General features: G+C 32.3%; 1 protein-coding gene across 1 annotated transcript in view; it reads right to left on the bottom strand.

The window, feature by feature from the left end:
• LOC21406637 (protein ECERIFERUM 1) overlaps positions 1-11881 on the bottom strand; it is a 39797-nt gene extending 27916 nt beyond the window's left edge. The window contains exons 1-4 of the mRNA XM_024166511.1: positions 11822-11881; positions 9332-9489; positions 8665-8897; positions 7534-7753 (exon numbers count right to left, since the gene is read on the bottom strand). Coding sequence (XP_024022279.1) covers positions 7534-7753; positions 8665-8897; positions 9332-9489; positions 11822-11881 — 671 coding nt within the window. The remainder of the gene's footprint in view (positions 1-7533; positions 7754-8664; positions 8898-9331; positions 9490-11821) is intronic.
• Positions 11882-18384: the final 6503 nt, after the last annotated feature.

The raw sequence follows: 18384 nt of genomic DNA, 5'->3' as shown, positions 1-18384 counted from the left end.
TTTTTTTTTTCTTCGTCACTTTCTCACGTTTTTTTTCCCAAAACTTTCCTCTGTTATGCTTCACGTTGGCATTAGCAAGTTTTTGTTGTTCTTCAACGTGAGAAATAGCCTTAGTACACTTAGGTAGTTTTACAAGGTAAGTTACCAACGTGAGTCATCCTCCAGCCAAGCGTACATAATGACAGGTGGTGTTGTTGGTATATATCCACCTCCACCTCACGGTAACAACAATTTTTTTTACTTTTTACTTTTTTTTTTCTTTCTTCTTAGTCGGCTAGGCAAAGAAAATAAGAGTGTCTTCTAGTATCTCCGTGGAACTCTTTAAGAAATTAATGAATATTATAATATTATTTTCAATAATATCTAATATTACTTTTTAAATTAAATTAAAGAAATTAAATTAATTTTCATAATTTAATTTTACTAGTTCTACTTAAGTTTGACACTTTATTTGAGTGGTTCTATGCTCCCCACATTTCTCTTGTCGAGACCTAACTTTCGTTTCTCAAAACGAGTCTCTTTCCGGTACTAATAATTTCACAATCAGTACAGGTTCTATACTAATTTTTTGGACTGCCGAGCACCCTGGGTCAAATTTCTCATATTCAACCCATTTCTCTTGGATATCTCATTAGTCAATTCCCTTTTCTGAAATTATCATCTTAATTGATTCAGAATTGCCCAAAACGCGTACCCTTGCGGTACTCTTTTTTTTTGACAGTTTCCCGCTTTAACTGACTTAGGAAAATTCCGTTTCAGGAACTTTTGCTATTTTCCTTACTTCTATTTTTCTACTCTTTTTCTAGCTGATCATTTGGTCACAAACCAAACATTTTAGTTTTTCATAACTAAAATATACCCGCTAAAATTTCTAACTTTTAACTGATATTTCACTATTCATAACTGATATTTACAAATTTTCTTTGTAAAAATATTCGTATTATAACTTTACATTTTTCGGGAGATTTTACCCTGTACATAAAGTTTTTTATATAACATTTTCTTGATTACATCAAAATTCTACTATTTACTATTCCGAAAAAAATTTCGGTCAAATACTGAACTGTCCGGATTAGACCTAAATTTTTTCCGGTCATTATAATTTCGATGTCACTTATATTAAACGAAATTGTCTTTCAATGAAAAAGTACAGGGAAAACGCTCAAATGTCCATATTAGCTAGGGACGACAATACTAGCAAGGATGGGCACTACTTTTACTTTAAAATTTGCTATAAATGGTCATTATGTTTTAAGAAAAGAGGAATGATACATATTATAAAAATGGTTTATCACGAACATCTTACATATTATAAAGGTACTACTGCCAGAAACGTCAAAATTACTGGAGAAATGACAATGTTAGCAAAACGACGGATATGTATCAGAACCATTTAGAAGAAAAAAAACAATAAAATTTGAACGAAACTTCAGCATAAAAGCAGCTTAAAGTACCAACAGTATTGTCTCACAACTACTTTGCTTAAATTTCATATCACCTCATTTTCATGGTCGCGTTAGTCAAGCAGGCAAAAGTGTATGTAGTACTATTGTCTATTTTTTATTGTCTAAGACCTATTCATCTTACCGATTTAAATTTAAAATTTAAGTTTCGTAATAATAAATAGTTCTAAAAAACAGTCACATCTAACTTTTTTATTACAGTAAAAAACTCTCACATAAAGTCATATCTCAACTCAAATTAAAAACTTGAATCAGTAAACTAAACGAATCCTCAAAGTACATAGTACACTGTACATTAGTCACAACTGTAAACAACGCTTCTCTCTCCTCTCCCTCACTACATATGGGAGGTGTGCCAATAATAATTTTTATATTTTAACGGTATTCTTGTTACCTAAATATGACACGTTTAATAAATGGATTATGACGAGTCAATTATGAGTTGACAGGTCAACCTAAAAATGACACGCTATTTAATTGTGTTTCACGAGTTCTACATTCAAACCCGTTAACTTTGTACGAATTTTAAATCATGTCGTCGTGTCGCTATCTAGATTACCATTTTTAGGCAAAACCAGTGTGGTAGATGGCATCCAACAAGAGAAGCTTGTGGGTCAGAGTGTTAATGGAGAAATACTGTCCCTCCGCTTCCTTTTGGGATGTTGAAATTCAAAACTCAGACTCTCTAGTTTGGAAAAAGTATTGTGGGCTGTCGTGCGCTGGTGGAGGCCGGATCTTTCTATCTCATTGGTGATGGGAATACTGTAACCAACTGGTCGCATAAGTGGATTCCGTGGAGCGAGAATGGCACGCCCAGAGCAGCCTTCAATCCAAGTGATGATAACGGCCCTCTTTTCCCTTTGGATTATAGGAGAGTGGCAGATCTGTTTCTTCCTGGGACTAGAACCTGGAATGGTGATCTCATTGACAATATGTTTCATCCAGAAGCTGCGGAAAGAATAAAGAGCATTAGTGTTCTCCCGGATCCGATACACAAGCATTAATACACAAGCATTAGTACACACGTTGTACACATTAATAATGTGAGTAGTTATTACACATTATTACACACGTTGTACACATTATTACACATTAATAATGCTTGATATTTTATGTGAGTAGGTGTGTGAGTAGGTGTTGGCAATTAGGTGTCGTGAGTTTCGTGTGAGTAGGTGTTGGCAATTAGGTGTCGTGAGTTTCGTGTGAGTCGTTGAAGTGCAACTTGTGTGGTTGTTATTTTTCTAAAGTTTTATATTTTTGTGGCTATTATTATATTTGCTCTACTATATATACCGCTTCGTAGCATAGTTTGCATTCAAGAAGTGATGAAATATAACGCTAATAGCCTTGAGTGGTTCGGTGAGTTGTAAGTGTGAGTGTAGTGTCTTTGAGAGTTGTAGACCCCATTTATTTACCGATTCAAATTTAGAATTTGAGTTTTACTACAGTAAAAAGCTCTCAGAAACAATCACGTCTAACTTTTTTACTACAGTAAAAAGCTCTCACATAAAGTCACATCCCAACTCGAATCAACGAACTGAACGAGCCCGTAATATTTGAGTGAGTAAATCTTCTCTTTGAGTGGTCTTAATAATAATAAAAATATTTGTGTGCCTAATAGTGTTGTGTTCAACAAAGGCCTTTCGAATTTAATAATGTGTTTATTTTTAAAATTTTGTTTGTCATAAATCACTTCGTCTTTACAACTTTCAATCGTTTCACGCACTCATCAGTGAATACGGAGCCAGAAATTTATTTAAGTGGGGTACTAATCAATACTAAAATTCGATACTAAAAAACTGAATTTCTAAAATAAGAATGTTTCTTTTCTTTAATTGTTTTTGTCAAACTTGATTTCGAGTATATTTAATCTTCAACTTAAAAAACAGCCCAAAAATAATATTGGATAATCTCTGTTTTAGTTTTGCTTATTGCAATAATGATATTGTGAGTGAAGTATTATATAAACGACATAATGTAAATATGCTTATTGTACTTAATCGTATGCATAGCATTTAATCAATAAGTATAACCTACTAGTTGTTTAAGACAATAAATAGTTTGAAAAACAGATACTTAAAAGTTTTTTAAACAAAAAAACTAAGTGCGAAAATATGAACAGATAAAAAAGAGGAGAATTTACCGAAAGAGATTGTGATAAGGATAAAATTACGTTTCACAACAGCCATGGATTATTGTGAAAAAAATATATATATTTTGAGTGGGAGCAAATTGAAGGAAAAACAAAAAACAAAACACTATATAGAAGTGCAATTTTTTTTTTTTAAAAAAAATCCAGTGGGGGCACGTAACTCTATTGATCCTATAATGCATCTGTCCTTGGTCCTGATAATAATAAAACTACAAATTTTGTCAATCGAAAGGAAGAAATTTTTAGTGTACCGATATGACCTCTTTTTCCCTAAATCCACCTAAGCATGCAGGTACAATTGTGTAATTTTCTTTTCTTTTTTTTTTTTTCTTGGCACATGTTGAAATCGATCATTGTGCTGGACTAAACATGTACTCCACTAATCCTTCTACTGCTTCGTAGTAATTTAAGGGTAGTTTCTTATCACTTTCTTGTGTAGTGTTGAGGGGGGATGGGCATTGGACAACGGACAATAATGTTTCTTCGAAAATGGACAATGGTGTTTGAAGAAACTGTGAGGTCTCTAATAATTATCATAATTATCGCGAAAGCCAATTATTAATTATTCAGGGTGTGGAATAGTCATCAATTCTAAAAATCACATGAGATAATTACTAGTTCAATTTGGATTGAATTATTTAATTATATTATTTAAGTAGTGGATAATTTTAATTTAGAATTCTAATATGATTTTGTTATCAAAATCTTATTGGATAAATGCAATCATAAAATACTTATTTAGATAAGAATAAATGCAATCATACATTTATTTGGTATTGATTTTCTAAATTACTCGATAACAACAAGATCGTAACAATTATCAGGACACACACAGGTAGCCAAATAACCATTACGACATCGTTTTGAAATTCTCAAAAATACAAATTTGTTTATTAAATAGAAAATTAACACGCCATTTAGGAAAAGATAGTTAAAGGTTGAAAACCATGACGAAGAGTTGCTTCCCAAACTTTTGTAATGTCGTTAGCAATATTAGCACCATTAAAGCCGCATTCATGCTTATTCCAACCCTCTAAAGCATGCACCATAAGATGAACAAGGGATTTAGGGTGAATATTAATCGTTCAAGTCTACGTCCGCTGCATTATGTACATTTACTAATACAGTTTTAGGAATAGATAGAGATCTCCTCCTCTAACTATAGAAATTACACGCGTTTTAATTTATATCAAAGGGAAAGGCAGTTAGAGATCATCACCAGCCAAAATACACAAGCCCAAAATAATGCTTGATATTTTATGTTGGCAATTAGGTGTCGTGAGTTTAGTGTGAGTAGTTGAAGTGCAACTTGTGTCGTTATTTTTCTTAAGTTTTATATTTTTGTGGCTATTATTATATTTGCTCTACTATATATACCGCTTCGTAGCATAGTTTGCATTCAAGAAGTGAAGAAGAACTATAACGCTAATAGCCTTGAAAACCATGACGAAGAGTTGCTTACATATTATAATGATAATAATAGACTAAAATCAATATGATCTGAAACAGGCATATACACATATTAGATCCAAGCAGCAATAATATGTATGATTTTCTCTTGTAATATTCTTTTTCATCGTAGTGAATGTCTACGACGACTGAGAGTGGACACATCTCTCATATAAGGGTAAATCACTATAAATTTTTTTGTGCACTCTAATTTTTTTCCCTTTTCTTTTATAAATTTTTTGCTCTAAATAGTATAGAATTAAGGTGTCTAACTCTTTAAAAATAAAATTAAAAAAGTAAAAATTTCTAAAAACAGAAACATTGCTAAACATGATATATAGTCTACCAGACATCAATTTGTAAAAAACTTTATAAGTTAATTAATACCATTATTCTTATGAATTGTTCTCAAATCATAATTAGAATGTGTGTGCACAAAAAGAAGTACTAATATGAAGCAATTAACATTATATTACCTTATGAGAACAACATCTTGAGAGAACTGAATTACAAGCAAATTTGGCATCAGTTAAGTGTTTATTAAGTTCCTCGTGCTCGTCGGGATGCAATGTAGCTATCTGAATAAATAATTAAATTCAGCCCACGTCAATTAGTTGATACAATATATAAAATAATACTCAAGATATATATTAAAATGCTTGTGTACCTTAAAAAATGTTTTAAGTTTGCACCAACATCCAAGTGTACCGGTAATTCTAAGTTATTTTCAGGTGCACATATACCGCCATTAATAAAATAAAATAAAAATGTTGCTCTCTTTTTATAGCCAAATTATTTTTTTTTTCCATAAATGATTTCTTCGTATGACGCATTTGATTGAACTATAAAAGTTGCTTTTGTTGCAGTTATGGAACTATAAATATAAGAAATAAGAAAATATTCTGCAACTTAATTTTATTGCTAAAACCCTTTTTCCGCAGCGTTCTTATATATTAAAGAGAGGAAAATTTTAATACTTTTAATTTTAAAAATTTAAAAGCTTCGATTAATGAAGTTTTAATAAAAGTGATGGATGTTTTTATTGTTATGTGAGATATGGAATCAGTTGAATAGATATACGTGATATAATTATTTGCCAAAATTACGTTCAGTCCATAATATATATATATATATTTATATATATTTGGTCTACACTTGTATATATATTACCTGGATACCCATTTGGCACAAAGCAAAAGCAATTGCGTAAGCAACTTTATTAAGTTTTCCTCTAAAGAGAACTTGAGTTGTCCCTTTTGGAATATTGTTCAGTACTACAGCCGTCGCAAGGCTACTACCATCTACAATCTTCATGTTTAACTGAGGATGTTTGTTAATATAAAGCTCGCCATATGCATTTAATTCCATACTCTGAAAAATTGATAAAAAAACATTTGGCATTGAGATCAAAGAAAAAATTAAAGAACAATATTGTTGAACATTTTTCTTCCTTTTGTATAGAAAAATCATATAACACGATATAACTTTCTACATACATAGAGCAAAAAATAACTCACATCAATTAATTTATATATCATCCTACACCATTTCATTATTAGATTCTCAGTGGTGTTCATTATCTTAACTTTTGGTGGGTATATATTCACACACACATATACATATATAACAAACATAGATGTACTCCAATATGCAATTTGACGTTTTGTATAGACATTCACGCATATTACATATATTATGGCATTAACTTTATAATTAAATACATAGAATTAATTTGAAATTGGAAAAAAAAAATATGGAACTATATATATGTATGTATGTCTGTAGTATGTACTTGCCTGATTCAAGAGACCGAGACTCAATACTCTGACCCCGTCCTCCTCGGCCTTAAGTATGGCTTCGTCAATCAAGTCGTTGATAGATGAATTTTTCCATTGTAAGTACTGAAACATATATGCATATACATATGTATATATTATCAATATTAGTTGTCTTAGTGTTAAGTACTTTAAGGTTTAGGATCCATGGAGAGTAATACTTACTTCAATCTTGTATTTCGGTACAACCCATGTTTGCATTTTAAGCTTACCGAAACGAAGCCTCTCGACAACAAACGAGTGACCATACAACCATCTTAATACCATTTGTCCCAAAAACGTCACAGGTAAGAACAACCGTAAGTACCATTTTGATACGTACGGCTTAGAAGCCAATCCAGCAAAGCCAAGCCGTAGATGGTAAATCGACCCCGGTGTTATTAGATGCGTTAGATGTACGACATCTGGCAGCTCTTTCCTTCTTTTGAGTAATGATTCATATAGACAACTATAAGATTTGTCCATCGTACTATATATATAATCATAAAGTGGCATAAACAATGAATAATTGGTTCGAAACTGAGTGTGATGTAAAGAATGGAACCTGCAAGGGCATATAGTGAAAATTTTTATGAGACCATTTTAAGGATTAAATATAATCATTAAATGATAGTATGGCTGGTTTGAAGCTTACGTGGGTGTATACATAAGATATTTGAGAGGAGGGAAGATAGAGAAGAACCACTTAGGAATTATTTCAAAATTGCAATGACCCAAATTGTTCATGAAATCAATAAAAGTCATGTAACCAACAACCGATGCTACTGATGCAGTTTCTGTACATATTGTTGTTAGCAAGGGTATTGCAAAGAGGATGAAATACGCAACGTGCTCTGCGAATGGATGAATTACAGCTGCTCACACAGGAAAAAAAAAAAAATATATATATATATATATATATATATATATATCATTAGTTAGTACAAGAAGAGCTAGTTGTGAATGGTAATTTTGATAATCGGAGAAAAGAGTAAAATCACAATTATACAGGTTCATTAATTTCTACCAAAAATTCTCAAGTCTTTTAAAATTATGTTGAAGAGTCCTTTACTCCAACTCTTAAGTCTCGTTCATTTCACCGATTCGAGTTTTTAGTTTTAGGTTTCTACAGTAAAAACTCTCAGAAAATATCACATCTAATTTTTTTCTGCTACAGTAAAAAGCTCTCAGAAAATGTCACATCTCAACTCAAATTAAAAACTCAAATCCGCGAAGTGAACGAAGCCTTAGTTACAAACATCCCACGGATCTCATACATATATATATATATATATATTTTGGTGTCAACGGAAGATCTCATTATAATGCAAAAGTTTGTACCATGTATGGGGTATGTGGCGCGTTGTGATTAGTGGTTTAAAGTGACTCCAACTGAAAGTGAACATACCATGTGAAGGTGCTATCAACGTAGATTTTGACAGTTACGAGTCAGTATCATGCCAGTTATTGACTGGTAATGACATTGCGTGATATTCTTTAATAATTATTATTTCCGGTATAAGTTAATAGACCCCGTTCTTTTCGCTGATTTGAGTTTTGTTACAGTAAAAAACTTTTAAAAACAGTCACATCTAATTTTTTTACTACAGTAAAAAGCTATCGCACAACATCACATTTCAACTCGAATTAGCGAACTGAACGGCCCTCAAGCTTTAGATTTGCGGTAGTTTTATAAAGAGACCTTCCCCTTAATTCCAATCTCTCCAGAGATAAATAACAAATAGACATAATTAGCCGAAAAAAAAGTATTATAGGTCGAGCTTACAGGTAATGGGCTCCGTGACAATAGAGGAATGGTGATGAGAATGATAGCGAGAGTAGAGGAAATGGTGGTGAAGTACTCTGTGAAGCCAATAGTAAAGGAACTCCACGACACTTGCATGGAGAAGAATGGTTAATATTACGCCATCTGTCTTCCACATTGGTAGGTTTGAGCCTCCCGGCAATATTTGGCTTGTCAAGTAGATTATGATTCCACTCAACAATATTTGGTCATCCCTGTTAGAAGTCAAAATTATCAAACAAAAACAAAAAAAAAATGTAATTAATTACAATTGCACTCAATTTTTGGTTACCAAATCCTCTACTCTAATTCATTTACGACAAAAAAGAAAAAGAAAACAAGAAAAATAATAAGTTTATCCCAAAAGAAAATTGTAAGTCCAGCAAAAAATTAAAAAGCATGACATGCCGCTCTGAAACATAGAAATAAAAAGTGAGCTAGAGCTTACTAATTAAACTAGTATGCAAAATTTAATATATACTCTCATATATACACACACATATATATGATCAACGAGAGCATGAGCTTATTTAGCTTACTAATTAAACTAGTAAAAGGATATGCAAATTTAATATATAATCGTACATAGTTCAGATGTTCATGTGTATATTAATTAATTATAGTAAGATATGCATGAGCAAAAACTGACCAATTTCTCTCTCTGTCAACTTGGTCGAATTCAAGACCCTTGTCGACGATTCGATTATTGCCTTTGGTTGTTCGGTAACGAGAGAAACTAATCCAAATTTGGTTGTGAATCGCTCTCCAAAGAAGAAGAGGGAAGATGAGGAAAGATGACAAGTCTCTCTCTTGAATATATATATATATATATATGATGCTAAGTATTATAATAACTACATCGTTTCCAGCAGAAAATACGATCTTAATTCACACGAACTACTGGTCCGAAGAAATTCAAGAAAATAATTTTAAGAACCAAAACTCCTAATGATTCTTCGAGATAATTATTTCTTTGACTTGCTATATATATGTGAATGAAAAAAAAAAAAGACTAAACTGTTTTTAAAAGGATGAAAAGCGGGAACAGAACTTAATTCCGAGATAAAAAAAAGTTTTTAAAAAAACAATAACAATACATTTATTTGGTATTGCTTCTGAGAGATGCTTTTGGGTTCGTTTTGTATTGCTTTTAGACGTTATTCTTTGCTTTTTATGATAATTTACAACATGTGAGGGTGTTGGGTAAACGCTCTTTGTCCATCAACTTTTAAAAATTGTCGCCCAACAATAGAGTTTGAGAGGTAGATCAGAGATTGTCATGGAAGCTTATGTTGTTATTGTTCATTTTGTTATCATCAATCTGCCCATTTTATCTCTCTATTATAAAATTAAAATAGTATTTTTTTAATATTTGTTTAAAAGTTGCAAAATATACTATAGTAAATTTACTCAAATATTTTTAATAATTAACAAGATGTTTGCAAGTAATAACAATAAATCCGAAATTTTGCATTTATTTTATTATTGTAATTGTTAAAAACATTCAAATTAACAACAATAAGTCAGTAATATTTCATATAACAAAATTATATTATATTTCTTATAGTATTTCGGTCTAAAATATTATGAATGTTTCAAATTAGAAATAAAAATAAAACTATAAATTTATTTTTTTAAAGTATGTCTATTTTCCCAAACACCTAAAATTCTGCTTCTGATATTTATAGTGGCTTTGAAAGAAAATTTATCAAACGTACGTCGACCTGCGCTTTTGATCATAATAATTTCTGACCAATAATGCAACTATAATAAATATTTTCAACAACATAACAATGTCTAAGTAGCCTTTTGACTTTTTTAGTATATATAAAAGCTACTTCTGAAAAATATTGTCAATTTTTCAAAAGAATTTTCTCTAGAAGAGCTTCTAGTCAAAGAGTCAAAATATAATTTCTCAAAAAAAAATCTTCTTTTTTTAAAATAAGTGACGATAAATGATAACTGATATTACAGTTGCTCAAAACATCCCAACTAAGTTTGGACTTGGCATCCTCTAACAACTTATCTTTTACCAAACCCCCAACTCTAATATTATTGATAAAAACGAAAGACAAAACAACCAAAGAGTCAACAATAATAAAAACAACTCAAAGGCACAAGAAACAGTAACTAGCAAGGCACTAACTCAAGCTAGGACCAAAATAAAAAATAAAAAAAATAAAAACTAATCTGTAGATCTAAAAGATCCAGCAGGGTCTATAGGTCAGGCCTGAACTATCTCTATGCATTGTGTATGGAAAGAGGAATCCTATCAATTATGTGAGTTCAGAAGAGTAATTTTAATCACGATAGTCGCCGCGATTGAAACTAGAGAAGCTTTTGTTGAAAAAGAGTTGTGACAAAAGAGTATAATATTGGCTATGACAATATTTATTGCTAATGTTCAACCAAAAAAAATATTTATTGCTAATGAAAAGGGCATGAGAATGTCTTTGCTTCAACAAAGACTTTCTTTTTCTTTGACAAAAACCAATTTGTGGTCCACAAGGTTCAATACTAGGTATTATCATCAAAAAGTAGGCGTACGATAATGAGACAAATACAATTTAATTAAAATGTATGGGTCTAAACTTCTTCTTTTACTTTTAATTAATATCATTTTTAGTCAAATAACTATACCATTTGAAAAAATATATATTAATCAAAAATAAGTTAAGTACTCTATCACATGATACTCGGAAGGAGCCGCAACTCATCAATGCATGCGCAACGTGTATTAGTCACAATCTTTATGCTGTGTGTCTAATAACCTGCTGTCATGACATAATTTCTCTTTTGTGTACTTTTATGGCAATAACATAATGAACTTTGTCGTATAAAAGGAATTAACAAAAAGGATTTTTCATTTTACTCCAAAACACACAAAAAAGGACTATATCAGTGCTTATTTTTGTGTATTTATAAGTAGCACCCTCTTGAATAAAGCCACCTTTAGAGTACCACAACAAGCGATGTGTATATTTTATACAATTGTGAACTGAACATGAATAAACTTACCCTTTTTGGTTGACTGAATGTCTGAGTATCGATTTTCAAATATGATATATATATATATATATATATATATGCGCGCGCGCATAGGAGTGGTGTTAGGGTTTAGTAGCAAAATGAAATGTACCTTAAAGCTTCCAAGGCGCTTCCATGGCCAGTCAGTAAGGATTCCCGGAGTAGTAGCCATATTAGCTATTTGTTTCTCTTGATCTCCTCTTCAATTTCGTATGCCTTTGATACGTTGGAGACCCCTATATATAGACACATACATACACATATATATATATATTCAAACATTGTATATATAAAAAGTCCAAACTAATTAAATGTTCATATTTGCACATGCGTACCGAATATTAGGAATCGCAACCAATGCCAACCCAAACGCTGGCAGCCACTGATTCATCGATTACTTGAAGACCTTCTGATCAGAAATTTATTTTTCTCAACCGCTTCTGCCGGACCATAATAAATGATTTTTATTTATTTGTTTGTTTTTTCAGCACCGACTACGTAATTGGTTTTGCCTTCACAAATGACTGAATTGAATATAAGCTCATCAATAATATGCATCACTGTACCTGCCTGTCATTCTAATGTTTATATATAATTAGTATATACGTATGTGTCTATATATTGTCACACATGACATGTGTGTGTGGTTGTACGTAATAATCTTATCTAATTTTTAGCGAAACGTTAGCTAGCTCTCATCATTCTATATGCATGCATGCGTTTCTCCCGCCATAAAATGAATCTATCTATGGGTTAGAAGTAATATTCATCTTCTTTACGTGTCCAGTACTCTATCGATTAAAACTTTAGATATTATATTAAATGAACTCCTGCAACCAGTAATTAATAAGATATTATTAGGTATAACAAGCAAATTAATTATTAATTATTAGATATGTACACCTATCGTTTCTTAACATTTTATATTAAAATGTTGCCTACATTTAAGGCCCCGTTCACTTCGCTGATTCGAGTTTAGAATTCGAGTTGAGATGTGACTTTATGTGAGAGCTTTTTACTGTAGCAAAAAAGTTAGATGTGATTGTTTGTGAGAGCTTTTTACTGTAGAAAAACTCAAATTTTAAACTCGAATCAGCGAAGTGAACGGGTCAATAGTACTTGAGTAATTTAATTTTTTTTGTTGTTATTATGATTATATTTTGCCAAAACATGCCTTTTTTTAGGGGAAAACAATACAAGTTCTATTGAAGTTCCCATTTATTAAAGGAAATTAACATTCGACCAAAAATACAAGGAAAACGAAACATTAGCACGATTTCGATGTCACTTATATTAAACGAAATTGTCTTTCAATGAAAAAATACAGGGAAAACGCTCAAATGGCACATTTCGACGTCGGATTTCTATATCTTTTGTAAACTTTCTTTCTCTATTCAATAAAATTAGAGTTGGGAGCTTGGTATAGAATATATAGGTCTCTTTAATTAGTGAATTATCTACCTAATTAAATGGGATATCAGAAATTTTTTTGAGGTTCAAGTCTTTTTTTTTTCCCGGAGCAAGAGGTTGAAGTCTTTATTATGTCACATAATATGAGGCTACTAGTAGGATTAACTATGCGTAAGCAGTAATATTTTACAATGTCCATATTAGCTAGGGACGACAGTGCTAGCAAGGATGGGCACTACTTTCACTTTAAAATTTGCTTTAAATGGTCATTATGTTTTAAGAAAAGAGAAATGATACATATTATAAAAATGGTTTATCACGAACACCTTACATATTATAAAGGTACTGCTGCCAGAAACGTCAAAATTACTGGAGAAATGACAATGTTAGCAAAACGAAGGGTATGTATCAGAATTCAGAATCATTTAAAAGGAAAAAAAACAAAAAAAAATTGAACGAAACTTCAGCATAAAAGTAGCTTAAAGTACCAACAGTAATTGTCTCACAACTACTTCGCTTAAATTTCATATCACCTCATTTTCATGGTCGCGTTAGTCAAGCAGGCAAAAGTGTACGTAGTACTACTATTGTCTATTGTTTATCATTTTACTGAGTTTAAAATTTGAGTTTTATTAGTTCTAAAAAACAGTCACATTTAATGATTGCATTTGGAAATGTCTATGCAGCTGGCAAGTTTCTTTTGGCAGGTTTCAAAAAATCCAGAAACTTGTTTTAGTTTCTATTTTTCTAAGTCAACTATTGATTCAAAGATGAAAAATTGATTTGATTGATTATTGATTGAGATTTCATAGCTGGATGATCTTCCTATGTCGCCTAAGAACGTGTCCAGGTTCGTTTATCAGTTTTGGGAAGGTTTCAGAATTAAAAGAGTTTGATTCGGACTGGTTTTGAGATAGTTGACCGTAACAGCTATATTGCAGTTTTGTTGCAACAAGGATCTACAACAGATTTGGTTCAGCAAATTTTTCAAGAAGTGGTCAAGCCTTTAACTTTCTACCTTTTTATTGAAAGAGTCTCGGGAGTAATTGTATACCTCTTGATGAGTTTTTGCTGGGTTGTGAGACAGGGGTGAGCATTTGTATTGAAAGAGATGATTTGAGTGTTTTTCAGCATAAAAACTTAGTTTGAGGGATTCCAATGTTAAAAAGTCGAGGGGATCTCGCTGTTCAAGTCTATTGGGAAATTTCAAGTTCATAGGCGTCTTCGTAGAGAGGGAGTCTCGGGTAGATTAAGTCCAATTGAATTGTAAAAGAGTTCTTAGTGGATTGTTCATCATCTGGGCGTGACCCCGCGGAGTAGGGTGTTACCGAACCGCGATACCATTTCTCTCGTGTTCTTTTATTTTATGTTTCTACATTATTCATATTGTCTTATAAAGTGTTAAAAGACTAAAACCGGTACTACAATTGGTATCAGAGAGGGTTACTGACGTATATTTTGGTGAGGTCCTGGTGTACTAGTTGATTTTGCAGGAATGGATGTCATGAGAGAAGGAGGATTTGTGAACAAACCACCTCTTCTGGAAGGTGTCAATTACCCCTATTGGAAGGCTCGCATGAAAGCTTTCATTAAAGCTATTGATGAGAAGGCATGGCGATATGTGTTAACCGGATGGACTCATCCAACAACTAAAGATGATAAAGGCAATATCGTTCCTAAGTCAGAAGAGGAATGGTCCAACGATGAGGACAAGCTAGCAAACAGTAATTCAAAAGCATTGAACGCCATTTTCAATGCTGTGGATGTTAATCAATTCCAATTGATTTCCACATGTGAGTCCGCTAAAGGAGCGTGGGATATTCATCGAACTGCACGTGAAGGTATGGATGCTGTGAAGTCCTTAAAACTTCAAATCCTCACAACTCGAAATGAGCGTTTGCGTATGGAGGAAGATGAGTGTATTTCTGATTTCAACTCAAAGCTTTGTGATATTGCAAACGAAGCCTTCGCCCTTGGAGAAAAATATTCTAACGCCAAATTGGTGAAAAAGACCTTGAGATCACTTCCGGCACGTTTTGCTTACAAAGTGACAGCCATCGAAGAAGCAAAAAATGTGGAGAAGCTGAGACTTAATGAACTCATAGGTAATCTTCAAACCTTTGAGATGAACTTTAAGGATAAAAAGAAAAGTAGAGGCATTGCTCTTAATGCAGATTATGATGATATGTCCACCAAAGATGAGACCGACGAAGGTGAGGACTTGAGTGAGTCTCTTACTTTACTCACCAAAAACTTCAATAAAATGCTGAGAAAGATCAACAAGAAAGGGAGATTTTGAGAGAATTCAAAGAACAAAAATTCGCAAAAGAAGAATTTTAACTCTCAACGGTTTGAAGAGAAGAAAAGAAATAAGGGAATACAATGCCGAGAATGTAAAGGATTCGGACATGTTCAAGCGGAGTATGCAAACACTCTCAAGAAGAGAAACACGGCTGCCATGGCGTCTACATAGAGTGATGATTCAGATGGAAGTCAAGAAGATACAGATGATCACACCAACAATTATGTGGCTTTCACTGTAAGAAATGAATTCACGGATAAAAATTTATTTAGCACTAATAATGTTGTTACAGAGTCTGTTGCAACAGCGTCTGCAACAACCTCTGGTGGAATTGTTAATGATACAGATTTCGAGGATGAAACTGAAGATGACAGTGATGAGGATGACCTAAGCCTTGGGAAGATTCAGGAGGCTTATAAGAAGATGTACAGCAAATGGTTTGTTGTTTGCAAAGGAAACAAATCACTTGAAGATGAAGTTGGTGTCTTAACAAAGAAAAGATATGAGTTGAAGAAGGCTACAACAAATTATGAAATCTTGGCAACAAAGCATCAAAGAAAGCTTGATGAGACCAGACTCGAATTGGAGCAGACCCAGAAGAATTTAAGGATGCTAAACTCGGGCACATCAAAATTGGATCACTTACTCTCACAACAAAAAACTTGTGGTGATTATTCAGGCCTTGGCTACAAGGGTCAAGAAATTTTTGGGAAGACTGTCTTTATGAAAGGAGCCACCAGTACTATGATGCAGTCTTTTAAGAAATCTCGGGTAAGATCAAACAAGAAGTTTGTTGCAAAGCCTATTGTAACAAGACAAGCAACAGACAGGTTCGTTCCTATCTGTCACTTTTGTAATTTGCCTGGCCACATTAGACCTAGATGTTACAAATACTTGAATGCTTTAAAAAGAGGTATGATCATTAATCCATCAAATTTTGTATTCACAAGAAGGACACCTAAAGCAATGATTAATGTGCAAAATAGATTTCCTAGACGTGTGTGGGTAAGGAAATCTGATTTAAAGTGTCTTGGGGATTATACTTCTTTTAAAGCGTGTACTATTAACTCTGAGTATTGTGGTAGTGGTCACTTCAAGCTTTCGATAGGTGATAAAAACAATATGCATCGGAGAATACCATATTCAGGGGGAGTAAGACTCGTGGTGAATTCAGGGGGAGCGATTTACAGGAAGGTGTTGCACAGTTTCTAGAATTTTTTGCCTATTTTTGTCAAAAAGGGAAAGTAAGTATTGTGAGGGTTGACTTTACAAAAAGTACTGTGTTTTAGTTGTTATTATTAGTTTTGCCAAAACAATGCCAAAGGGGGAGGTTGTTGGGATTTGTTTCCAAATTTGTGTATTGATTGTAATCGGATTTGATTGGCATTATTTTGGGAATGTTTTGCTGGGATGATTGCGTTTGGAAATGTCTATGCAGCTGGCAAGTTTATTTTGGCAGGTTTCAAAAAATCCAAAAACTTATTTTAGTTTCTATTTTTCTAAGTCAACTATTGATTCAAAGATGGAAAATTGATTTGATTGATTCTTGATTGAGATTTCATAGCTGGATGATCTTCCTATGTCGCCTAAGAACGTGTCCAGGTTCGTTTATCAATTTTGGAAAGGTTTCAGAATTAAAGGAGTTTGATTCGGACTGGTTTTGAGATAGTTGACCGTAACAGCTATGTTGCAGTTTTGTTGCAACAAGGATCTACAACAGATTTGGTTCAGCAAATTTTTCAAGAAGTGGTAAAGCCTTTAACTTTCTGCCTTTTTATTGAAAGAGTCTCGTGAGTAATTGTACGCCTCTTAATGAGTTTTTGTTGGGTTGTGAGACAGAGGTGAGCACTTGTATTGAGATAGATGATTTGAGTGTTTTTCGGGATAAAAACTTAGTTAGAGGGATTCCAATGTTAAAAAGTTGAGGGGATCTCACTATTCAAGTCCATTGAGAAATTGCAAGTTCATATGCATCTTCTTAGAGAGGGAGTCTCAGGTAGATTAAGTCCAATTGAATTGTAAAAGAGTTCTTAGTGGATTGTTCATAATCTGGGCGTGGCCCCGCGGAGTAGGGTGTTACCAAACCGCGATACCATTTCTCTCGTGTTCTTTTATTTTATGTTTCTGCATTATTCATATTGTCTTATAAAGTGTTAAAAGACTAAAATCGGTACTAACAAACTCGAATCAGCAAACTAAACGGACCATAAATGTACATAGTACACTGTACATTAGTCACAACTGTAAACAACGATTCTCTCTCCTCTCCCTACTATATATTACGCAAAAAATAGTATATATATATATATAATAACAATAATAAATTCCTGATTTTAATATAGTACTATTGTCTAATGTACGTAGTACTATTTTCTCAACATTATTCACCACTAAATTAAATATTTCATCGTAACTATTTAATACGGGGGAATTACTTTTCACTCAAAATGTGGTCAACATTATTCACCACTAAATTAAATATTTCATCGCAACTATTTAATATGGGGGAATTACTTTTCACTCAAAATGTGGTCATCGTACGATCGTAGTTTTTGTCAAAATGAGGTCACCACTAAGAGTGTGTTTGGTTGTAATAGGAGAATGATAATGATAATGGAAATAATAATGATAATGGTAATAAAATAGAAAAAAAATTGATTCATTTGTTTGATTATAATTTTAGGAATACTATGCAATGGAATATTATATGTTGACAAAATTAGCCTCATGTTATATATAACACTAATATTTTATATATCAATATAATTAATATAATATAGAATAAAATTGTTTTTATATAATATATTAGATAATTATGATATAGAATATAATAATAATATTAAAATGGTTAATACTTAATATAATTATAATATTATGAAATATATTTATATAATAAATAATAATATTCCAGTTATAATATAATTAAAAATTACCACTACATTATTTTATACTATAATAATATA

Source organism: Morus notabilis, unplaced genomic scaffold, assembly GCF_000414095.1.
Source record: "Morus notabilis unplaced genomic scaffold, ASM41409v2 Scaffold75, whole genome shotgun sequence".
NCBI classification, from domain to species: domain Eukaryota; kingdom Viridiplantae; phylum Streptophyta; class Magnoliopsida; order Rosales; family Moraceae; genus Morus; species Morus notabilis.
The sequence above is the reverse complement of the archived record's forward strand: the minus strand, read 5'-3'. Positions and strand labels throughout refer to the sequence as shown.